Consider the following 24,548-nt stretch of genomic DNA (forward strand, 5'->3'; position numbering starts at 1 on the left):
CTCCTGAGAACACCTGCTTATTTCTTGGAAGTGAACTGAAGACAGAATCCTTACCTTGCTGGTGTTGGAGATAGGTAGGTAGGTGTGTGTGTGTGTAAATGGGGACAATATAAATATTTACTATTTTTTATTTTTAAGAAGAATGTTTTTGTCTTTTAAGAAAAAAATAGTTTATATTGTATATTACGTTTTAAGCGCTTTACATACATTATCTCATGTAACAACCTTCCATAGTACGTATTGTTCCCAGTTTATAGATGAGGCTTGGGGAAATTGAACAACTTGCCTACATGGTGAAACCTGGATTCTAACCCAGTCCACTTGGCTCCAGAGGCTTAGTACTGTGTGGTCTTACTCTGAAATAGTTAACCTGATTCAGTCTGCCAAAAGTGATAGCATTAGAAGGCCTCAGGACTTCCTTTTCTGGCTTCACAATGGTTCCTGACAAGGCACCTGCCATTAATAAGTGGTAAGTAAATCTGGAATCAATGAGAACAAAAGGTCTGAGTTACTCTCAGGGCTATGACCAATTGAAGCCTATTTCACCAGTTAGAATTTCTGCTAGTTTTCTATCTGAGGATGTTGCCTTACAAAAGGAACAGGGCCTTACCTCCCACTTGGGAATGGATAGACCAAAGGGTCTGAGCAGAGGGAGAGTTTTCAACAGGGGAGTTACAAATTGTTTTTTGAGATGGAAGACACATTAGACCGTCAGCTCCCTCAAATTTTAAAAGTCTTTATAAACAATGCCCAGATAATCAAAACAAAGTAATTATCTGGGTAATTTAGACACGTATTTCTCTCTTGGCTTGGCACTGGGGCTCAGGTCATTCTAATTCCATGAGTCCTCTCCAAAGGAATCCAGAAATGAGATCAGTTAATATTAACAAGTCCAATCTCCTTCCCTGACAACAAGCTTGCTGTAGGCATCTGTTCATCTGTTTGACCTTGGCTGGGGACTCCAGAGGTGGGTGTGAAGTAGTCTCTCTAGCCCAGGGAGTGAAGAGCCCCAGCTGCAGTGGGGTTCTGGCCTTTCATGTGTTGCTACCATTTGGGCCTAAAGGCAACTGTTGTGGTGCCCGAGATAGCTAAATGTAGGTGGCAAGTGATGTCATCCTTTTTGTAAATGTCATCCTTTTTGTATTTCTCTTCACATCCTGTTTTCCCAAGGTGTAGCTCCGTACCTTGCCCCAGTGCCTAGGTTTCCATTTGTCACTTGGGTGGAATAGTCCTAAGGAAGGAGTAAATAGATATCTCATGAAGACTGAAGAGAATGGAATGATGGACCCCATTCTGTAGGACTTGGGGGTGGGGGCAGGGGGATTAATTATCTTAGATCCCTAGACTTTTTTATTATTTCAATGTTTGTTTATTTTTGAGGGAGAGAGCATGCACAGGGGAGGGGCAGAAAGCGGGAGACAGAGGATCCGAAATAGGCTCTGCGCTGTGAGCACTGAGCGGAATGGGGGGCTTGAACTCACAAACTGTGAGATCATGACCTGAGTGGAAATCAAGAGTTGGGTGCTTAACCCACTGAGCCATGTAGGTGCTCCAGATTCTTAGACTTTTAGAGCCAGGAGGATCACAAATTCTTTACACAATTCTGAGGCTAAGAAGGGACACAACTGGGGTGAAATAATACAGCTAATGTCACTGTTCTGTTTTCTTCCCAAGCCCCCATTCCATATAGAATGAGGACTCAATAAATGTCAACTATTTGAAGGGCTCAGGGAAAGGCAAAAATATCTGTGGAACTGGGGACCTTCAATCCCACACTGTAGCCTACCTATGTTAGGGGAAACTACGCCATTACTGTCACAGCTGAACACATGAGGTCCCCAACGCAAGAAGGAAAGTATTGGAGCTAGTGTGAGACCCAGCTTTTCTGAAGGGCTGGGTGGGGAGCAGGGCTGGCCTGAGGCTCTAAGAGGGCGGGGCCCACAGGCGGTGAGTGGAATCCTTACTGCCCTACGGAGGGCAGGGCTTTGGTCTCCATGGAGACAGCTTCTCCTAGCAACCTGGCAGGCGTTGAGCCGAGCCTTGGGCACGATGGACGCAGAGAGCCTCCTGCTGTCGCTGGAGCTGGCGTCCGGCAGTGGGCAGGGCCTCAGCCCGGACCGTCGGGCCTCTCTACTTACCTCTCTTCTGCTGGTGAAACGCGACTACCGCTATGATCGGGTCCTCTTCTGGGGCCGCATCCTCGGCCTTGTCGCCGATTATTACATCGCGCAGGGCCTGAGTGAGGACCAGCTCGCACCACGCAAGACCCTCTACAGGTGGAGGCAGAGGCCCCGGGCTACTGAAGGGGGCGCCACTAGGAGGCTGGGATGGGGTGGGTGTGGATGGAATCGAAAGGAGGGAGGCCTATAGGGCAAGGTGGGGTGGGGGTGGGGGTGGGGGACATGAGAACAGCGCAGAGCAGGGCCGGACAGGGGGAGGAGAACAATTTGGAGGCTGGTGGGTTTATAATAGAGGCCGGGCTAAGAACGTAGGCAGAGCAAGGTGAAAGTTCCTGGACAATGGAGACCTGGAGTGGACGCTAGGTACGTCCTGGTATTGAGGGCAGTTTGGAAAGGGTTAGAAGCCCTGGAGGGTAATGAGGTGCTGTTTAGAAGGGGATGCAGGAGCATCTTTGGTGGAGTAGGAGTTGGCTCACAAAAGGAGGCAGTCTAGGAAGTAGAGAACCAATGCAGAATAGTAGAAGAGGGATATCAAACTGGGGAAAATTCACTGGACGCTACCATACAGGGCCATCCTGCCAGTCTTGACTACCCGCAGCGATGCTGGGAAGCTCACCACCTTACAAAACAACCCTTTCAGGCCGCAGGGAGTTGGAGACTTCATGTATCTGTCGTGCATCAATGCAACATTGATTGGATGCGTTCTGTGTAGACAGGGTTACAAAGATGGCCAAGTCTCACCAGTCTCCAAGTTACTCACATCCTAGGAAGGAAGACCGACACATAACCCTGCGATTACAGCAAAGTGTGTTAACACCTGAACAGAAATGTGTACAAAGGGGGACCAAGGCCTTCTAGAGAGCAATTAAATAAGACTGCTAAGGGAGTAAGAGATCTGTTGAGATCTGAAAGCTGATGAGTTCCTCAGGAAGGTGTGAGGGAAAGGCATGCCAGTTAGAGGGAATGGTTCTGCAATCTTGGCTGCAATGGACTTGGAGCGTTTGGGAGAACAGCAGGTAGGTAAACATGATAGTGGCGGGCAAGGGTGTTTATGCAGACTGGATGGAGAGGCTCGGGGAGGGGGTGGTTGAACTTTGTAGGCAGGCTATGGGGAGCCATTGAGGGGCCTTAAGCAACAAGAGCCTGTTTATATCTGAGTGGGCATGCCAGCCTGGAAGTGGGTGAGCATTCAGGAGTGTGTTGCAGTGTCAAGATGAAGGAGACTGAAAGGAAGAGGTAGCTGAGGGAATAGGGGAGGAGATGGGTGGGAAAGATGTAGACGGTAGCACTGTCAGGACTTGGGCCTGAATGGGGCAGGTGAAGAAGAGGTCAAGGTTGACCCTCCTTCCAGCTAAGGCAGTTGGGTAAGTGCTGGTGCCACCCACAGGGACAGAAATCCGGAAGTAGGACTAGGGAAGCCCCAGTGAACTTGATATGAGGTGACTGGGGAGCAGGGTCATAGGAGGCACATTAAAGTACAAATCTGAAGTCCAGATAAAAAAATCTGGACTGAAGATAGAGATTGGGGACTCATTTTGTTCCATAAGATTTTTATCTCTTAAGCACCTACTATGTGCCAGGCATTGATCTAGGCACCAGGAATTCAGTAGTAAATGAGACAAAGTCCTTGCCTTTATAGAGTTTACATTACAACGTGTGTGTGTGTGTGTGTGTGTGTGTGTGTGTGTGTGTGTGAAACTATATAAACACACATACATTGCATGTCTGCTGGTGCGCAGTGCCGAGAGGGATAGAGAATACAGCATGGGGTACTGTTTTAAATAGGGCAGTCAGAGACAGTCTCTCTGATAAGGTAACATTTGTGAAGAGGCCTGAAGCAACTGAGAAAGTGAGCTGTGTGTTTATCTGAAGGAAGAGAATTCCAGGCAAGTGAAAAGGGCTCAAGGCAGATGTGTGTTTAGTGTTGGTGGAACCCCATAGAAGCTACTGCGGCTGGAGAGGAGTAAGTGAGCAGGAGCATTGTAAGACATGAGGTCAGAGAGGTAAGGGACCGAGGACAATCTTGCAGGGCTTTGTGGGCATTGCAAGGAGTGGGCTTCATGGGAAGTGTGGGAAGCTTGTGCACAGAGACATGATCTAGCAGTTGGGTGGGAATGAGACTGAAAGGGGAGCAGGTATGGAATTGGGGAGACCAGTTAGGAGGCTACTGTAATATCTAGGTAAGAGTAGATAGGGACTTGGACCAGTGGGGAACAGTGGAGTGGTAAGAGGTGGTTGGATTCTGGATACCAACTAGACAGTACCTAAGTCTCTTAAGAGTCAGGTGGGCCAGCCTGCAGAGAGAAAAAGAGGGGCAAGAATAGATCCCTGGGAATATTTAGGGCAGTGAAGGAGGGAGAAGGGAGATGTCAAAGGAAACAGAAATGGAATGCATTTGTTGGTTTTTAGGTCCCATGAATGACCTCCTAAGCCATTTTTTGGGGATGGTGGGGGCAGAAATGACCATGTAGTGGGCAGAGTGAAGGGGAGGGGAAGAAAGGCTTTCACAGAGCAAGTTGTTTTGGGATATTTATTTAGAGAGCGAGCATGGGGGAGAGGGGCAGAGGGAGAGAGAAAGAATCCCAAGTAGACTTAATCCCACAACCCCAGGATCATGACCTAAGCCAAAAATAGGAGTCAGATGCTCAACCGGCTGAGCCACCAACGCGCCCCTGAGGTGTTTTTTGTTTGTTTGTTTGTTTTTTTAAGTAGGCCTCCCATCCAACGTGGGGCTTGAACTCATGACTCTGACATCAAGTGGCATATACTCTACGGACTGAGCCAGCCAGGCACCCCTGTTCTGAGATTATTATTCAGAGCTGGAGAGAGAGGAGAGGGGGACAGGAAGAGGATATTTTTTAGCAGGCCATGGACTTGGGGGGTGTTGATTTGGGAAGCTGAGAAGTTTTGATGTTGAGAAAGGAGCCAGAAGAGAGGGAAGGGCAGAAAGATGAGCAGCCTGTGACACAGGCCCAGTGGGTTAGAGTGGAGGGGAGGATGCCCTCTCCTGGTGGGAGGGGAAAGAAGCATCTGGCTGGTCAGCGCTGGAGACCTCAGAGGATGGGCCCTGCGGCCTGAGCTGGCTTCCCTGAGAAATGCAGGAAGACGGCCATGCTGTTGGTTCAGTAGGCAGGCTGAGCATGAATTTGGGGTTCAGCAGAGCGGAGTTGCCTGTAATTGAGGTTCTAGAAACTCATCAGGAATCTCACAGTGCAGATATCTAGGAAGAAGTTCTTGGAATTTTGGCATACATGAAGCTTTTGTGAACTTTTACAAAATAAAATGGAATTTGCATCACATGTGGGGGTGGGGTACACCTTCCAAGGGGAGAGCTGTGACTGACTCTTTTCTTGAGCTTCATCCCTCAAGAGAAGGAGCAGTGGCAGGAAGCCTGAGTGAGAGGGGTAGTTGGGAACCAGGCCCGTGGGGATGTTGTTGGCAGCCTGAACTGCATGGAGTGGAGCCTCTTGCCCCCTGCCACGGAGGAGATGATGGCACAGACGTCTGTGGTGAAGGGCCGCTTCATGGGGGACCCCTCACATGAGTATGAACACACTGAGCTGCAGAAGATAAAGGAGGGCGGAAAGGTCTTTGAAGAGGAAGTGGTGGTAAGTGAAGACAAGAGGAGGAGGACAAAGAAAGCCTGGGCTATCCAAAACCCAGCCCAATAGAAATTGTGGGGGCATCAACATAACCCCACTCAGCTCCTGAGCGACACGGGGGAGAGTGGATGAGCCACTCTGTCAGCAACCTGGCTCTGGGCAGGGGCGGGGAGAGGGGGGTCTGTGTTGCGCTCCGGGGCACTGGGATGTGCACAGCCTCTTGTATCTTTTTATATGTTTTTATTTTTCTAGATAATATATCCACATGGTTCGAAATTCAAAGACACAAAAAGGAATTTAGCGAAAATGTCCCTCTCATCCCTGTCTGCCGGTCACCCAGGCCCACTTTCTGGGAGAGGGGGGGCATCAATGTAACCATTTTATGTGTATGTGCACGCGTGTCCAAATCTTGCTACACAAATTGCAGTCTGGATCAGAAGCATCACCATGCCCTGCGAGTTAGGAATGTACAATCTTGGGCTGGGATCAGGATCTGAATTTTAACACATTCCAAGGGGATTCGAATACACATTAAAGTTTCAGAAGCTCAACTTCCGAGGCACTTTATGCAAATGCAAGCCTCGGCAAATACCTTACCTCTACATATTCTCTGTTTATCTTAAGACAAAACAAGTGGCAGCATGTTATGCACACAGCTCTGCACCTTGCTTTTTTTTTTACCTAATATATTTTGGGGGTCTTTCTATGTCAGTGCTCTAAAGAGCCTCCCCGTTCTTTTTACCATTGCATGAATGTACCAAATTTCACGAGTCTTAATTCATGAAATGCAGGTCTCCAAATTTTAGCTCTGACAGGCAGGGGCACAGTGAATGACCTTGTATATAATGTCATTTCCATTTTATGTGCACGCTGTCTGAAGGTTCAATTCCTACAAATGGAATTGCTAGGTCAAAACATAAGGAGCTCAACATCTTGAAACTTGACAAACGTGGAATTCAAAACACAGTCTTTGCCCTTGAACCTGGATGATACCAAAAGTTAGGTCTAGGCCTGTGATGCCTCACCTGGCATCCCCACTCCTCTTCCCCTCTCCCCCTGACAAACTTAACCCCCCTGAGTCTTATTCCTATAAAATTGGGATAATTATAACTACTTTGTAGGCTTGTGCATATTACATGAGGTGACACAATTGAAGCCCCTGGCCTGGCCACATACTGAGTCTTAGTTTCTATCTAATTTATAAAATTTCTTGTTGGCCACTCATGGGAAATAGGTGGCTGAGTGACTCTCAGGGTCCCTGGTGACACATTTTCCCTGTCAAGTGCTGCTTTTCCCACAGACACCTCTATGAAGTCCTTTTATTCAGGGTGGCCCTTGATATTGATTGTAACCAAATTTCATCTGCATAAAAATGTTATAATATGAGGTGATGCTTGAGAAATAATGTTAAAGAGCAGGATCTGAAACAATATGAACTGTGACTCTAATTTTGTTTTAAATATATATATATATATATATATATATATATATATATATATATCTGCTATCTATCTATCTATATATATCATGCTATCTGCCATATCTCCTCTGAGATATATATATTTATATATGGAAGGAAATATACCAATATGTTATTAGTGATTCTCTTTAGGAGGTGGGATTTTAAGTGGTTTTAATTCAAGTATTTTATTTATTTTTTAAAGTTTATTATTTTGAGAGAGAGAAGAGAGAGAGTTGGGAGGGACACAGAGAGAGGGAGAGAGAGAATCCCAAGCAGGCTCTGCACCATCAGCCCAGAGTCTGATGTGGGGCTTGAACTCATGAACCACAAGATCGTGAACTGAGCCAAAAGAAACCAAGAGTTGGCTGGTTAATGACTGAGCCAGTCAGGCACCCCTCCTTTAAGTATTTGATAAATGATTTCCATATTACCTAATATTCTACAACAAGCATGATTGCTTTTGTATTTTAAAAAGGCAAAATAAGAACATTTAAATATGATATGTTTCTGGAAGAGAATATAAGAAGCTGTTAATGGTGGTTGTCTCCAGTGAAGGCAGTTGGGGGGCTAGGGATGGGGCAAGAGAGACTACTTTTTTATAGTAGTTTTAAATATTGCACGATCAGTCTGTATTAACAATTTAAAAAAGAGGGAGGGAGGGAAGGAAGGAAGAACGGAAGAAAATCTTGAGCGGAGGGAAGGCGAGGGCTTGCCCAGCATGATTTTCCATGGAGCTGGCATTACACTGTGGTGACCCAGGTCAGATGGTCATACAGAGGGCCTTTCACCAGTGGTGAGTGGGCACAGTACTCTGGCAGGATGGCTCATCCCGTCTCCTTAGGTCCAGATCAAGGAAGAGACCCGCTTGGTGTCTATCATTGACCAGATTGACAAGGCTGTGGCTATCATCCCCCGAGGAGCCCTTTTTAAGACCCCTTTTGGACCTGTCCATGTCAATCGGACTTTTGAAGGTGAGTTCTCCAGGGCCCCTCTCAAGGGCAGGAAAGCGTCTCTTTCCAAGCATAGTCGGATACATTCTGAGAATTCTGGGGAAACTGTTCACTTCCTCAGAGAAAGAACAGCTGTGGCCATATCACTTGGAAAGATGTGCCCAATGGCCTGGCATCGGTGGTTGGCATGGGCTGCCCAGTCACTGGACCCCACTCTTTTCTGCCTGAGGGTTCTCCTACCTGGGTCCCAGGCTTTGCGTGGGTCTGGGCTCCCTGCATTTCCCACCTTCTTCCTCCTTGATCTCTCCTCATTGCAGGGCCTGGGCCAAGCTTTGGCTGACAGAACACTACTCCTTTTTCTCCCTTTAGTTCTCAGTCAGTCTCTGACTGAGTCGTTTGCAGGCCCCTCCATGTGGTCCCTGTGCGTGGAGAAAGGGGGTGCTGTGTGGTTTGGGGCTGACCATACCACCTTCTTTTAGGACTCTCTTTGTCTGAAGCCAAGAAGCTCAGTTCCTACTTCCACTTCAGGGAGCCTGTTCAGCTGAAGAACAAGACCTTGCTTGAGAAGGCTGACCTGGATCCCTCCCTGGACTTCATGGACTCCTTAGAGCATGACATCCCCAAAGGTAATAGCCCATTACCTTGAGGACATTGGGTCTGCCCCCAGGTCAGAGCAGTGGGCCATGCTATCTGCCATTCTCCTCTGAGATTGGAACCAAGGGCCCGAGTGGGAACGGGTGGCTCACTGGAGGTCCTTGAGGGTGGGGGCTTCCCCAAGGCCCAATACAGGCCCACCTCATAATAAACAGACGGTACGTGTCTGCAGACAAAAGGAAGTACTGTCTTCCACAGAAAGGAAGTCCCTCGGTGCCTCTTCTGATTTCCATTATTGGTCTTGAAGGAGGCAGGTTGAGAATCCTCCCCCAACCATCTCTGAAAAGATCCCTGAAAATACCAGCCACACATCCATCTCCGTTGTAAGTTCTGTGGTTAGATCCAGTGCTTGTCACATAGCTGGTGCTCCGTGAGTGGCTGCTGACCGACCGAAGGGCCAACCACCTGCTAAGGAAATGAGTTCTGTACACTTGCTTCCTGCTATGTGTGTGGTACTTTTTAATCTTAAGACGTGCAGCCTCCGTGGTCTTCCCGTTCTTCAGGGCCCACCTGGCCCAGGCACACACCCAGAGTTTGGGGGATGGGGTCACAGAGACCCCATTTCCTTCCTCTGAGCTTCGCAAGCCCTGGGAAGACGCTCTTGCTCGGATGCCCTAGCCCAAGACAGTTGCCAGGCTCTGGGCAACCGGGGGCCAGACTCAAGGTGCTGATGCAGCACCCCTGCCTCTTTTCCTCCCCGTGTTTGGTGTTTCTCCAACCGGAGGGACCTGCTGTTGATGATGGCAACGCTAGGGACAGCGATAAGGATAGTAATGACGACGCATAAAAGCAATGGCACTACTTGTGTGCTCAGCTCTCTCCATCCCTTATCGTCACAGCCAACCTGGGAGGTAGAGACCGTTGTTATCCCCATTTTACAGGTGAAGAAACAGGGCTAAAGTCCATGACACAGCAAATGTTAGGGCCTTAGACTCCAGGCCTCTGGCATGAACTGTGGCGTCAAGTAGATTAGTGTTTCCTTCTAAGCGGGTAGTGGGAACAGCAGGACAGCACCCACGCCCACCACACAGGGGAAACACTTCTGAGGAGCCACGGCCACTCCCAGTCAGGGTGAGAGTGGGATGGCAGAGGCAAGGGCTCTGGGCTGGGATTCCGAATCTGCCACTTACTCGCTGTGTAACCTCGGGCAACCTCCTCACTCTCCCCGTGCCTCCATTTCCTCATTCCCCCAAGGGAATACTGACCTTTTCTACCTCACTGGGTTGTCGTGAGAACTGAGTGCGCACACAAAATGCTTATAGCAGTGCCTCACACATAGTAGGGACTCAAATGAAAATCAGTAATTCTATTAGTGCTATTTTGAGCAGCAAAAAGGCCTTAGAGGGGAGTTGGGGCAGGCCAGGGAGGATCGAGAAGGCCAAGGGGTAGGAGGCCTAGGGCAAGGCGGCAGGAGCTGCCAGCGGCTCGTGAACAGGTCTGTGACAATAAGGCACTGGTGCATGGAGGGATGAAATAGGGCCACACAAGGATCTGGAGGCCATTTCATGGCTACTGAAGCACCCCAGGGGCCAGTGATGGTCCCAAGTGGGTAAGGGCTGCCAGCAAGGAATGGCCACTCTGGCCACTGCCACATGGGGGTACCCGAGTCAAACCTCCCGGAGCTTAGAAAGGGGCCCATGGTGTGGGGGGTGCAAGTGTGGGTGGGCAGGGGAAAAGCAGACACTCTGATTTTGCTCCCGGACTCCCTTACCTGCCAGGGAAGGAGGAGAGGGTGCTGGTTGGCTGTCTGCAAAGCAGATAGTGGCCACAGGGGCCTGGCTGCTAAGTGGGGCCCAGGAGTTCTTCCCTGGGACGTCAGCACTGGCTGGAGGAATGGATTTGGGCAGTCGCTTTCTGCCCAGGTAGGATCAGTTTCCTTTCTGGGACTGAAATGACTGTTTAGGGGACTCTGTCACCCATTAGCAGGTATGGTTTAGGTTGGGCCTGTCCCCAGGACTCCTGCTCTCTGTGCCTGTGGAGGTAGGGCCAGCTCAGCAGCTTGTTCCTGGGCAAGCCCTGGCTGAAGAGAGGTTGGGGAGGGACATTGCCTGGTGCCACCACTACCCTCCCCGGCTGTCCTGCTGTGCCCTGGGGTCTGCAGAGTTTTGTGGGAGTGGATAGCTTTGGGGGCAGCCTTCCTCCTTGTGCATGAAGGGCAGCAGCCGAGAGTTCTCGGAACTTGGGCTGCAGTCAGGTGGGACAGATGGAGCACCAGGTCAGGCCAGACTTCTCGGCAGCACTCTGCCGTTCAGTGCTCCTTAACCTTTCACTGAGCAGATAGCCACTGAGCAGGTGCCGTGTGCCAGGCTGCAGGATGCCGTCGTGCCCAAGACGGACACCGTCTTTGCCTCGCAGAGTTTTGAAAGATCAAATGAAACTGGATGGGTAGTGAAAATGTAAAATAGAAGGTGCCTCACACAAAAGGTCACCGGTCCCCTGGGGAGCAGGGCTCCTCTCCTTACCCCACTTGAAGGCTGGAGCCCACAGATCTCAGGAAACTGCCAGGTGCCGGACCGCTCGGGCTCCAGCACTTGTGAGCCAGGCAGCAACGCCCAGTTCAGGCAGCAGAGGGCAGCAAGATGCCTGCCTGCCAGGAGAACTACCTTTCAAATGTGGCCTTGGTTGGGGAGGAGGCAGGGGACAGGAGTCAGGAATGCTGCAGACAGGTGAGGAACACAGTGCCCAGATCAGCTTTCTCTTGGGGGTGTGTGTGCAGGTGGCTCCTTCCACCCAGTCCCTTGGAAGCCTGGCTGACGGGTGCTTCTGGACCAGGGGGCTTGCCCATAATTTGTGGCCCTGGTGTGGGGGGAGCGGCTGCTCTGAGAAAAGGGACCATGGCTATTTCTGTGTGTGTGAGAAGTGTGGGGCTGATTTGAGGAGAAAGTTTAAAACCATCTGCTGTGGCTGGAGAGCCCTGTTCCCTAGTCTGGCCCACTCGCCCCCTCAAATGTAATCTCAGAGCTTTGCTACCCTTTTTTCCAGGAGGGCAGGAGAATGTAATTATGACACATACCCTAGACTGAGGCTTCCACTAGCAAAGTGAGACCCCTGACCCTGGGGCAACCCAGGAGGACTTCCTGCCAAGAGGCTCCATTCCTGATTTACTAACTTGCCCCCCAACACATCCTCAAAAAACAGCTTGTAGAGGACTGGCTGGCTGCCAGGGAGAAGGACGGGCGTTTTGGGGACTTGGGAGAGACCAGGACCATAGGAGGCTGCTTCCTCTGGAGTCTGAGAGGACATGGTGGCAGTGGCTGGGGGTCCAGCCTTTCCAATAAAAGTGGGTGAAGGTGACAGCAAGTGCCTGGCTCTCCAGGTAGACGCTACGTGACTCCTGGCACGTTGGGAGTCTGTGTTTCCTGGGCGACCAGCTGAGCCAGGGACAAGGAGGACAGGAGTGTGACAGGAATGCAAGGGAGGGAGGGAGGCAGTGCTGTTGGCTGGCCGGGCCCTCACACGCCACTTCCGTTCTCCATCAGCACCCTGCAGCCTGCTTGGCACTGCCCCCTACCCCAGTGGGGGCACTGCATTTCTCTAGCATCCCTGCCATCTTTCCCCTTGCTCTTGGCGGGGGTGGGGCCCCTTCATCTACTAGGGAGCAGGAGGAAGGGGCCAAACTGTAGGTGGGCAGCCTTGTGCAAGGGAAGGTCAGGAGCCGGCCCCTGCCAGGGTGTGTTAAAGGGCTGGCAACTGTGAACTGAGAGCAGTCTAGGCTGGGGGACTCCAGGATTTCATTTCTCCAGGGCATTTGGCTCAGGCAGGCTGTAAGCTGCCCTCCTGGGTGGGCAGAGACAAGTGAGGCAGAGCCTGACCCTTTTCAGTTCAAGAAAGCTGTGGGACTGCGGGCTCCAAGGGCAGGGACTGTCCCCAGATGATGCTCTGGGTACTGTGTGTGACTGGATTGGGTGGGGGGGGGGGGGGGAGTGGTGGTTAGGGAACGTACCTTCCTGGGGTCTGTGTTTCTGGCCAAAAGCTGAATACGGTGCACTGGGACACTTTGTTCTGTCACACCCTTGCTCTCATTACCCTCAGGCAACCTGTTTTCTGTAACGAGTGACTGGGAAAGCAGCAGGCTAGGGCCTCTCGAACTCTGAGGGCAGGTCTGGGAGGCAGAGAACCTCAGGTGCCCAGACAGGAAAGTTGTAGGAGCTAGGGGAACTTCTACCCCCTTTTCTGGCCAGCCAGTGCCCCAGTCGGGGCTGGTAACCCAGGGGCCCTCTTCCTTCTCGACGCCGCTGGCCAGCACCGTGTGGGCTTGGGGGAGTGGAGTGAAGCCCACACTGTGGCTCCTACTTCACCTTCTCCTGAAGGGGCGGTGGCACCTAGCGCAGGCTGCTGCAGTGCTCAGCTGGGCTCTGAGCCGGCGGCCTCTCCTGAGCAGGCCTGTGCCAGCTGACCTACATGCACCCGGGGAAAGCTCTGGCTTTGACCCGGGGAAGGTGATGGCCCCCTGAGCAGGGTTGAGCCGCCGTTGGGCCCAGGGGCTCCCGGTGGCCAGGTCTCTCAGACGCAGGGTGGCCCCTGGTGGGTGCGGACTGAGCCGTGAGGCTGTTGGGTGTGGAGTGACCAGGGTGGGCCGTGGCTGGAGGAGGCCTGTGGGAAGCTGGGGTGGTGGGAGCCAAGCAGCCGGGCCGAGCTGGCAGCCGATGAAGGCCTCAGCGCAGCTCTCAGTGCATCACTGGCTGGTCCAACACCAAAACCTTCAAAGCATTTGCCTTTCTGGCAGGGCCCGGAGCAGAGCTGTGGCTGGGCCGGGGAGAGGCCTCAGTGCGCAGGGGAATAGAAGCTCCAGATCTGCATCCAGAGGCGATTTTCCCAGGCTCCTTCCTCCCACACAGGGGCTCCCTCCCTTGGTTCTGGAGCTGGATCAGGCCCTTCCCGCCAAGTCCTCATGGCTGCACAACTCAGCCCCGGGCTGGGCCGCTTCTGTCTGGGGAGCAAAAATCCAGGGCAGAACCCAGCACACACAAAGGCTCATCAGCTGCAGCCCAAGTCCCCTCCTGCCAAGCATGGCTCTCAGGCTCCCAGCTGCCAGGAAGGGCTATTGAGCTGGGAGGCCCGAAACAGCCCAACTTCTGTGCGTCCCCGGTCAGGTCTAATCCGTCCCGGAGCAGAGGCTTCTGGGGCTGTGGAAGAGAAAGCAAAGTGGCTAAGAGGACAGACTGCACCAGGACTGCAGGCCACTGGTGACTACCTCTCAAATAGGGCGAGGAAGCCTGGGAAAGCCTCCCCGAGCTGGGCCCCATCTCCCCGGCCTGCAGACTCCACTTCCTCCCCCACTCAACCTTTAACTAGACTTGCTGACAGGAACAAAATGGACTAGGGTGTGCTTCACCTCTTTTCATTTCCTTTGCCCTCCCTCTGGAAGTGGTTTTAATGAGCAGCAAAATGGCTAAAAGGCAATCAGGAGGAGGAAAGCGCCAGATAATTAAATTGTCTTCCCTTTTCCCAGCGGAGCCTTAGCACCCAGGCCAGGCTGCCTAGGAACTGAGGGCCTTTGCACACAGGGTAGGGCTCTGGCTCCATGGCATCCAAGGTCTCCCCACCTGCCCGCTTCTTCCCAGGGTCCTGGAGCATCCAGATGGAGAGGGGCAACGCACTGGTGGTGCTGCGCAGCCTGCTCTGGCCAGGCCTCACCTTCTTCCATGCTCCCCGCACCAAGAACTGTGGCTACATCTACGTGGGTACCGGTGAGAAGAACATAGACCTCCCCTTCATGCTCTAGGGGAGGGCAGGGGTGTCAGCCTGGAGGGTTTATGTAGAGTCTGAACATTATTTTCATAAATTGCAGTGGATTTGCTCTGTCTGTTCTGTTTTGCTGCTTCTCCACACCTCCACCTTCATCTGGTGGCCAGGCTCTGAGGCCACTGCGCTGGGAGACCCAGCTCTGGAGCAAATGGCAGAGGGCTGGAATGTGCTAACGAGGGAGGGGGAGGGGGAGAGAGAAAGAGAGGAGAGGAGAGAGAGATGGAGAGATGATGGTGGGTGGAAACTGCTGGGAGTCGGGGAGGGGAGGGGACAGCCAGGAGCCTTCCGAGGAAGGCAGCTCAACTTATTTCCTCGAAGCCCTGCAGGGTGAAGAGCTGAAGGCGGTCAACACAGGGCTAGGGAACCATCTTGGCCTATCACAAGGGATTAGTGACTCGACGTTCAGTAACTGGCTAGAAATGGGCTCGAGGCCCTTGCACTTCCCAGGCAGTGAGCACACATAACCAGTGGTGGAGTCCATGAGCCTGGTTTATGATATTCTTTTTTGGGAGAACTGCCAGTTATAGGACCACAACTGCTGCTCAGGGACCCCGCCACCCTCCCAGTGCTGTCACCAGGCAGGGTGAGGGCACTGAAGTTGGTCCATTGCCTCCTGTGCCTGCCGTGCCCATTGGAGGAGCTGGGCCAGAGTACAGGAGCTCTGATCACGTTCTCAGGAAGCTCTGCCCCGTCAGTGATACAGCACCAAAGGCTTTCTTGAGTAGGAGATGTTGTCTTTCAGGAGGGGTGACCCCACAGCCATGCACACTTTGTTCCAGCGGCGGCCTTTATTATAGATGGGCTTGACGGAGCGGGGGGACCAGCGGGTCAGGTACCTGTGGAGGGAGGGTAGGGAGGTGGCTGTGAGGGCAGTGGCCCATGCTAGAGCTGGGAGAGTGGGTACTGTCTCCTCAGGCCAGAGCCTTTCACCAGTTTCTCTTCTTGAGGAGCAGGGGCTTTTCCTGGGAGCAATGACTGAGTGTGCTGTAAACAGATGGGCTGGGCTCTTGCTGCCTCAAGTGTGTGTGGCCAGGGTCAGGCAGCCCAGGGCCACGCGCTCCCTTGATCTTTATGAGTTGTCAGTGTTTGTGTGTATACTTGCTGGGGGAGGAGGCGGGGGAAGAGGTTGCCCAGAGAGCAGATCATTCCTCTCTGGCCTCAGTCATGGGGAGAGGAGAGGCTGATGTAAGGCCTGGAGGAATCCTTCCCTCTTCCCCACTTGGCTCCCTCTGCCAACCCAGCCTTCCGGGAGCATCCCCTGGGCAGCCATACTGGTGTAGGACCCTTGCCCCTCACCCAACCCATGATGGGAGCCAAGGGTGAGGGCCTGTGGCACAGACCTAGCCCAGGAAGGTTCCTGTAAGCAGGAGGGGGGTGGGGGAAGATGGCTGCCGCCCACAGTCCTTTGGCCTCCTTTGGGGATGGCCAGGGCCCTGACAGTTCCCGGAAAAGTGGCTCATGCCGGCTGGGACTGGGGTTTACTCCGTCCAGAATGAAACCTGGATCTTGTCCAGAGAGGCCCACCCTTCGTCCTGAAAGCTCAGCTATGGCAAAGCCAGGCTCCTCCCCTGCCTCCACTCGAGGCTGGGGCTCAACCCAGCCACCTCTAGAGACCCTCATATGAGAAACTTTTTCATTAAAAAAAATTAATCACCTTGGTTGAAAATTTTTGGATAAAACTGGAAAAAAAAAAAAAGATTGCTGATTTATACATTTCAGCTGAACTCCCCCGGACCTTGGTTTCCTGCTCTTAGCCTCGTGCAAAGGGATCAGCTCTGAGAGGAACTAAAAAGCTGTGGGAAGTGCTGGCCTACACTCCAAGTATGGGCAGGGAGGGAAGGGCTCTCCAGTATACTGTCAATGTCAGTGCCCCCATCAGGGAGACTTTTGTGTAGTAGGTGGGGCCCAGGGATGGCCTGTCTATGGCTGGTGGTGCTGGGACAGCAGAAGAGTAAAGGTAAAGGGAGGGGAACACCCGGCAGGTCCCCAAGCTGCCATCTCCCAGTTTTCAGAAGGGGTGAAGAGATGTAGTATGGGAACAGGCTCCCCAAAAGGAATGCTCATTGGGATCAAGGACCCCAGAAAATCTTGAGGCTGACCAGGTTCTTCAGAGCTGCTACCCTAAGGCCGTTTTCCCCCTGCCCTGGAGAGACCAGCGGGAAGCCGGGCTTTGGCTAGCCCTGGGCCTGATGCCTGTGCCACATGGAACAGCCAGCTGGCAGGGGGGAGTGCCTAGGTGGCCTCTGGTTAGCTCTCTGGGGAACACTCCAGCTCTAGGAAGAACTGAGGCTCCTTTCTATCTCTCCTGAAGGGGCCAGGGAAGAGGGAAGTGTAGCTCCCCAGGGCCCAGCAGAGCCTGGGCCAGTATATGACAGCTCAAGGACCTCTGGATGGAATCATAAAGTCCCTTGCAAGAGAATCAAACTTCCTCGTAGTCAGGACTTCCCCTCCCCCCCACCCCCCCCCCGCCCCAGAGTGGCCTTTTGCAACTCAAGAGCCCCCACACATCATCAATCCCGTGTCACGTTAAAGGACACCGGATATATGGGAGGGAGCCTGGCCTTGCTTCAAAGGCCTGAGGGCAGGATGGATTGTGTCCTCAGGCCGGCTGCTGTCTCTTTACAAGTCAGAAGGGAGGGTAGGCTCAACCCCCAAATGGTCCAGGAAAGGCAGGAAGAGGTTAATATGATCTGCTCCCCCAGGGCTGCGGGCAAATGACACAGCTAGCAACGTGGGAGGTACAGGTGGAGATGGGCATGGGGCCAGGGTGCTGGTGAGGTGTCAGTGAAGACCCAGCTCTGGCCCTGCACCCCCGGTCCGCTGCCTGGCCTCCCACCCTCTGTGTCTGCCATTTTGTTGGGGCTCAGCCTTAGAGGTTCGCTGTGGGTGCGGTGTCTTGCTCTGCTTCAACCATCTTTGGTCCCCTACAGACAGCAGTTATAGTAGCAGCTGGACAGACTGCGGAGGGCAGGGGCCCAGATCTACTCTCAACAAGGGGGTATCACAGATCTAGGAAGACCATGAGTATGGTAAAGGAGCTGTCTGGGAGTGTGAGACAGGAATGTGTTTCTATACCAGAGGGGGCCACCCTGCTTAGGCTGAAAGGCAGACTGATTGATTCCAGGATCTAGGGGCCTTCCTCTCCTCTACATAAGCTCAGGACCTCCCAGGCTGCCATGAACAGCCTTGCAGGTTAACTGCAGGACTCTAGGGAGCGCCATTTGCAATCTGGTCTATGTGGACGCTAAAGCTCTGTAGTGTAGGACGTGCACAGTGGCCCTACCCCAAAGAGCCCTCCCATTTCTAAGGCCTCATTTTGCCCTTTAGTAACCCTAGTGCTGGGATACCGAAGTTTGTAGAAGTGCTCTGACATTCCCATAGCAACTCAGTATGATGTCATAAACAGGGGATTAGCACATTCTAATGCCCAACCAGCAGACCTTCTTACCCTCTTTGCCCCTATGCTAAGTGCCCAGCTGGGGAGGGAAGAGGAGAGAGGCTGAGGCCAGCAGGGGAGGCTCACAGAAGTGTGCACGGCACACCCACCGCAGCGGCGGTGGGTGCTCATGCTGGGAGGGATGGAACGGACAGCCAAGGAGCCCTCTAGCTTTCAGAGCTATGGGACGAGCTCCAGTAAATGGCTTCCCCAGTGGAATACAGTGAGAGCTGAGGGCCTGCCAAATGATCCTGGTGCTGACACCCAGGTTTGCTTACCGATTGAGCTGGGGTTTGCTCTTCGGAACAAATCCTTCAGGAAGCCGAGGCCTGTGATTTGGGAACAGACCTGAGTGGAAGCAAGAGCACATGTGGGATGGTCTTGTAGCTCCCTTTGCAGCTCTTGGGTGCTAGAGGGAAAGCCCAGGGGGGCAGGAAGTTGGCACCAGGTGGCGGGTATAATGAAGACTCTGGATGTCCATTTCTCTTCTAGGAGGGGCCGGAACATGGGGTGGCCAGCGAGGGGTGGGATCGGGGGGATGGCACCTATAGCCCTCTGTCCCTCTTAGCCCCGAGAGGGCATTCTACCTGCCCGGTGTGCCATCTTCACACACTCCTCAATCTTGCGGTGCTCTTCCTGGCACAAGCCTGTGATCCTTCGAGGCAGCATGCCCCCGCAAGGCCGGATGAACTGACTGAGCAGCAGAACATCCTAGTGGAAAGGGAAAACTGCAGACACTCAGCTGGTAGGTGTTTGATGTAGGGAACCAGGGCCTTGTGGCCTACAGGGGAGGCCGTCCCACCCCAGCACTCCAGGGGGTTGATGTCTCCCTCAGGAACCAACCTGATACCACACCTTCTATATAGAGCTTTGCACACTGTTCCACCTTTACCCTAACAAAAGTTAAATCCCAACTTGATAAGATTTTCCAACCCATAACCAACTCCAAAGGCTCTCAGCTCCTCCATAAGAATCTTTGATAGATTAGAAAACAAACTCTTCAAGAAGGGTTAATCTTGGGGCACCTGGGTGGCTCAATTTGTTGGGCATTGGACTCTGGATTCAGCTCAGGTCATGATCTTACGGTTCGTGAGACTGAGCCCCATGTTGGGTTCTGTGCTGAGCGTGGAGCCTGCTTAAGATTTTCTCTCTCCCTCTGCCCTCCCCTGCTTGCTCTTAAAAAAAAAAAAAAAAAAAAAAGTGCATTAATCTTTCAAGCGCCAGCAGCATCTTTTCTGGTAATGAAACGTCTGTTATTCTCCTTGGGTGAGATAGGGGGCACGTCACAGATTTCCACACAAGAGGGAAAGTGGGAAAATGGGTACCATTTCTACCCCAAAGCCTACATGCCATGGGGCCAGAATACACACAGACCACCCCTCCAACCTATGCTCTTCCCTTGGAAGTGCGAGGCAGCATATGAGCCGAGTGGGAGGGGACCAGGGTTGTGAAGTTGAATGCCACATCTTCTTAAGCCCCCCGTGAGCAGATGTGAATGGATCCTCAGGCTTCCTTTGGACCGTGAGACCGCTTTGGACAAGTGAAGGAAACAAGGACAAACAGAGCCAAAATCAAGACCAGAGTTGAGTTCCCCTTCCAACTTTCACAGGGTGGCTGAGGGGGTTAAATAAAAGCTATTACTTCCCGATGGAGATGGCAGCCCCGCCCACCTGAGGGGCCTGGCATGCCAGTCTCAGCAGTCATGTTCCACAAACTGACTTGCTGCCCTGGCAGGCGCCTCGCTGTATAACCGCAGATTTGTTTTAATCACTGGACAGCTCCTCAGGGACCCGAGCCCCCAATTCCCACCCCTGTAATCTTTAGAATCTGGTGAAAAGAACTTGGATTAGATTATACAGGACTAATAAACTGGGCCCACAGCCCCAGTCCCCCACTGCAGGCTGCCAAGCTAGCCGACAGCTTTGTGCAGCTCAGGCTAACATTGTCCTGAGTGGAAAGGGGTAAAAGGAAAACAACTTTAGCCTTTACCTCGGAGGGGATTGGATTTCTTCTGCTGGATAAACACAGCCAAATCCATTTCCTGGAAACGGCTGGTAGAAAGAGTGCCCCATGGTGGTTAGGCAGGTGTGGGCTTCACTTCCCCATTTTCAGCTGGGATTCTAAGTATGGACACAACCCCACTAACTTCATGTCACAAGAAGCTGTCAACACTGCTCCGTGACCTGCCGGCTTCCGATTACTTCAGGCAGTTATGAGCAGAAGGGCCCAGGGCAGAGTGAAAGGAGCCCCCCTCCCTGCTGGGTGGCCCAGAGCCAAGGCTCCCGGCCCAGGAGATTAGTCGGGTCATTCTGTTCAGATCCCATGGGCATGTGGCCTCTCCTGCTCTTACCACCTGACCGGGATCTCTGCCCTTAGTCATCCCATTCCACAGAGGGGCACAGGGACAACTTGCAGGTCAAATTGGCCCAGAGCCTGAATCACCTGAAACCTAAAAATAGGGTGCTTAATGTCACCAATAGAACTCTGAAGGACAAGTATGGATTTTTCTAGGGCTGCGTCCCTTCCCCCAAGGCCTCCCTGTTTCTAGAGAGGATGGCGAACAGCAGTCAGGATAGTAGGCTCTGCCTGGGTTTTGTATCCCTAGAGTTTATATCCTGGCTCTGATACTAGCTGGGTGAACTGAGGCAAATTCATCAACTTTTCCATGCCTCGAATTTCCTCATCTAGAAAACAAGGGTGAAAAAAATACCTATTTCACAGGGATATTGTGAAAGCTAAGTGAATTAAGACATGTAAATGCTTACAACAGTGCCTGACATGGAGCCTGCACTCAGTGCGGGTTACGTCTTGTTGTTATTCACCATTATCACCTTTCCGTGGAGACAACAGCTCTAGAAGAGCTGGAGCGAACAGGAGCCTTTATAGCTTCGTATGGAAAGAGATAGTAATGTGTCCCCAGAGCATAGTGAGGACTCTCCAAATATACCCTCCTAAGAAAAGGCAAAAAGCCAAATCTAGATCCTGATTTCATCCCCTTGGGAACACGCCCTGCAAGACTGGGTTACAGGGCCCTGGTGGTCTGAACTGCATGCAACCAGACCATGATCTAAGTTAGTGACTCTCAACCCTGACTACACATTAGGATCACCCTGGGAGCTTTAAAAAATCATGATGGCCAGGCTCCACCCCAGACCAATGGAATCAGTGTCTGGGGCGGGGCTGGTTTTTTTTTTTTTTAAGCTCCCTGGCATAGCCAGGGTTGAGAGCCATTGAACAAAATGCTCCTGTCTTTGGTGGCTCCATGAGATGCAGTGGCTGGCGGGTGGGGTTGGGGTTGGGGAGTGGGGATGCTGCTGAAGTGAACCAGGGACCATGACCTCCATGACATGCAGAACCGAGTGTCTGAGTAGACTCACCTCATAGCCATACTTGTGTTTCAGGTTCCACCGGCAGATGGGGCACTGGCCAGTGGGGTTAGGGGGGTTTGGACTTTCCTTGGGAGTCCCTGTCATCCGGCCTTCAATCTAGGAGGCAGAGAAAGAGAGCCAGTGAGGGAGAAGGCCACGTGGGGCTTCAGATCCTTGAGCAACCCCCAAAATGGTGAGATGCTGGGGAAAGTTCATCTCTGGGGACCTGTGGGAGTGGCTGATAGGTCTCTCCACCCGAACTGTGCTGGTGGTTCTGCAGCTTTTGTACACTGGGCCTTAGGGGTGGCCAGAGACACACGGTGGCATGTAAGAGTAGTGGCAATTAGACTTAATGTTGATGGCAAGAGGGAGGGGTTTGCTTTATCAGCTGAACACTATCTTCCCTTCCTAAAACAAAACAAAACAAAACAAAGCAAAAGAAAACACCAGAACATCATGTTTCATGCTTTGGGAAAAAGTAATAAATGCATATGCTAAGAAGTTTCAAACTGTGCAGGGATACACAGTTAAAAGGAAGTCTCCCTCCCGTCCCATATATCCTTCTCAGAGGAAAGTGCCATTTCCAGCTTCATCTTACAGAGGTAAGTCTATGCCAGTGGTTCTCCACCAGGCAGGATTTTGCCCCCCAGGGGATGTGGGACAATGTCTGAGACATTTTAGATTGCCACAGCTGGGGGATGGGGTGCTACTGGCATCTAGCTGGGAAGCTGCTAATGCTTCAAGGCACAGAACAGCCCCCACAACAGATTTAGCCAGCCCCAAATGCCAACAGCACTGAGGCTGAGAAAGCCTGATCTATGCCTCTACAAGCAGGTATCGTGTACCCTCCTGCTTTTTCTCTCTTTTTAAAACACACGTGGGAAGATACACTCCCCCGCCTTCCTCCTTGCTTTCATCATTTTGGATGCCACCTTTCAAATCCTGCTGAGGCCACGTGTGCAATGACCTCCGCCATTGCTGCTGTATCCTGTGACACAGCCTTGGAATTAATAAGCCAATGATCTGGGAGGCAGCTCTGATTACAAGAGGGGGAGTTTAGAAAGCCTTGCTGATTGAGGCCATGGATCATGAGAGCGAGGCTGGGCTCTGGGAGGAAAGCAATACTGTCTCCTGGGGGAGAAGTGGCAAAAGGGAAAGGGGGTTGGATGCAATGCAAGGCTGTGCGGGCACTGCTACCTAACTTTCTACCAAGGCTACCACAGCCATGCCAGAAATGGAGAAGTGCATTGGGGAAAACGTGGAGACGCATGGTAGGTCTTGGGAGGAAGTTAAGGCGGACCTGACGGGGGAGAGAGCTAACATTTATTGACTCCCCATTGTATGCCTGGCTCTGTGCTAATAATGGTTCACATGTATCACCCCATTTCACCCCTATGACCTAGTGAGGGAAGCATCATAATCTTATTTTATAGATGAAGACAGTGAGATCCAGAAAGTGAGCAGTACCCAAAGTCAGCCAGGGGTCTCACAGTGCCACAATGTCTCCACGTTTATTTTGCAAATAGCAAATTCACGCTCCATATGGAAAAACACTCCATATTCAAAGGTCAGATATATTTTTCTCCACCAGCATGGAGTTTCTAGGGTGAATGCTTGTTTTGGCTTTGAATAAGGGAGCCAAAAGAGGTGCCCAGAGGGATGGGAGCCCCCTAAAAAGAACTGTTTTGAGGTTAACCAGTGAAAAGCAGGAGGAAGTATTCTGGGGAAGACCCAAAGAGGGAACCCAAAGAGGGCTTGTCCTGGGGATAAGACTGCCTTGAGGAGGATCAAGCGTGGCTGGCTGCCAGAAGGGTTAAATCCCTGGTTGACATGGAAGTTAGAGGCTTCTGGGAGCTCTGTGGAGTAGTTGAGGGTTTCTTGGAAGCATGGCAGGCCATGTGAAAACAACGTTGTCTTTTAGGGATTATAGGATAATCTAGGCCCCATGACTCCCTGAGGAAGGGAGGTGAGATGGGCCCACTGAGGGAAAGGGGGGAGTAGGTGGATGAAGAATCATTCTAACTACTTAACCAACAGACAAGCCAGCGCACTAGCTAGAGAGCCCAGGGCCCAGACAGTGTCACCTTTTAACTGTGTCACTTAAGAAGTAGCTTGGTCATTCTAGGCAGGAAAGAAAGGGACTGAGATCCAGGCTCCCCACCATGGGTCAGCTTACTTGGGCTTTCCAGTCTCACCACTGCCTTAGTTTCCCCTTTAGAAAACTGATTAATCACCCACCAAAGAATGTATCAACAAAGACCTCTGAGACCTTGTCATACAAAATGCCACTTTAATCAAATAACAGAGGCCTCAGTCCAGGCACAGTGACCGTCTCTGATTCAACCACTACAGTGCACAGCTTGAAAAATGGTAGACTGTGGGATTTATGATGACAGAGGGAGCTGCTCCTGAAGCCAGGAGTCCAGTTTGGGCCTCCGTCCATCTGTCCCTCCCAGGCAGCTACAAGCATTAAAGAGGCTGTAGTGGCCAGCTCAATGATACTTACTATAGTTGTCTTCCCTTCTTGGATCTCCACCACTACAGAGATAAAGGGGAAAAATTAGGTCAGCCATTTAATAAGGAACAGTGAGTTTCAAATAATAGCTCAAATTCTACACATGCAGAAAAACGGAGCTTTCAGTCTGCACTCTCCCACTATCCCCACCTGGAAGAGAAAAGGGTACAGGGTTCACCTCCAAGTGCCAAGGCTCTATGCCCTTGAGGCTAGGTGGGGGCAAGCCTAGATCCCCAAGTAATATCATCTCTCTGGGATTAAGGGTCTCCACATTGTTTTTGTTGTTCTGAGCCAAAATTCATCTTGGTTCTAAACCAGGGGAATTGGCAAGATCCTACCCTCCCATGCCTAGCGATGTGACCTCAGAGGTGAGGTGGGGGTGGGGACAGAAGCATCTAAAAGGTCTTCAAAAGTACCTACTGCATGTGTCCTTTCATGACAAGAATCAGACAAACATGGCTTCTGACCCTGACGTTTCAGACACAGGACTGAACTAATGCTGTGCCAGCGGCCCCACAGCAGACAAGCGGATGGCACTCCCAGAACTCAGCCTGGGAAGCCAGGTTACAGCTGTATGAGGCAGCGGTGTGACTTAACTCCTCTGTCCTTCTCCACTCCTCTCCTGCAGGGTTG

The 24,548-nt window shown here is 52.0% G+C and overlaps 2 protein-coding genes and 1 long non-coding RNA gene across 13 annotated transcripts in view; 1 reads left to right on the forward strand and 2 right to left on the reverse strand.

Annotated features, from left to right (window-relative positions):
* RSPH9 (radial spoke head component 9) lies at positions 1-15,076 on the forward strand. 9 transcript variants are annotated; one of them, XM_042938889.1, is made up of 7 exons: positions 2,277-2,332; positions 2,821-3,196; positions 5,623-5,788; positions 8,086-8,215; positions 8,674-8,820; positions 14,413-14,538; positions 14,915-15,076. In XM_042938889.1, exons 2-7 carry the CDS (start codon positions 3,096-3,098, stop codon positions 15,058-15,060), a joined length of 816 nt encoding a protein of 271 aa, XP_042794823.1. In that variant the 5' UTR covers positions 2,277-2,332; positions 2,821-3,095; the 3' UTR covers positions 15,061-15,076. The 9 variants fall into 9 exon arrangements, with proteins under 9 accessions (XP_042794828.1, XP_042794820.1, XP_042794826.1 ...); XM_042938891.1 differs by having other exon boundaries at positions 2,287-2,332; positions 2,897-3,196; XM_042938888.1 differs by having other exon boundaries at positions 2,300-2,332; positions 2,749-3,196.
* On the reverse strand, positions 721-2,187 carry LOC122219961. 2 transcript variants are annotated; one of them, XR_006202618.1, is made up of 2 exons: positions 2,139-2,187; positions 721-1,231 (listed from the first exon to the last, which is right to left on the reverse strand). It is a non-coding gene; the product is annotated as an uncharacterized LOC122219961 (long non-coding RNA). The 2 variants fall into 2 exon arrangements; XR_006202617.1 differs by lacking the exon at positions 2,139-2,187 and adding an exon at positions 1,787-1,882.
* MRPS18A (mitochondrial ribosomal protein S18A) overlaps positions 15,068-24,548 on the reverse strand; it is a 16,333-nt gene continuing 6,852 nt past the window's right edge. Inside the window, exons 2-6 of one of the 2 annotated variants that reach the window (XM_042938897.1) lie at positions 23,907-23,938; positions 21,410-21,517; positions 18,620-18,743; positions 18,311-18,380; positions 15,068-15,432 (exon numbers count right to left, since the gene is read on the reverse strand). In XM_042938897.1, coding sequence (XP_042794831.1) covers positions 15,288-15,432; positions 18,311-18,380; positions 18,620-18,743; positions 21,410-21,517; positions 23,907-23,938 — 479 coding nt within the window. In that variant the 3' untranslated portion in view covers positions 15,068-15,287. Of the gene's footprint in view, positions 15,433-18,310; positions 18,442-18,619; positions 18,744-21,409; positions 21,518-23,906; positions 23,939-24,548 lie in introns of both variants that reach the window. The other variant, XM_042938898.1, reaches the window with a different exon arrangement.

Source organism: Panthera leo, chromosome B2, assembly GCF_018350215.1.
Source record: "Panthera leo isolate Ple1 chromosome B2, P.leo_Ple1_pat1.1, whole genome shotgun sequence".
In the NCBI taxonomy this organism is placed as follows: Eukaryota; Metazoa; Chordata; class Mammalia; order Carnivora; family Felidae; genus Panthera; species Panthera leo.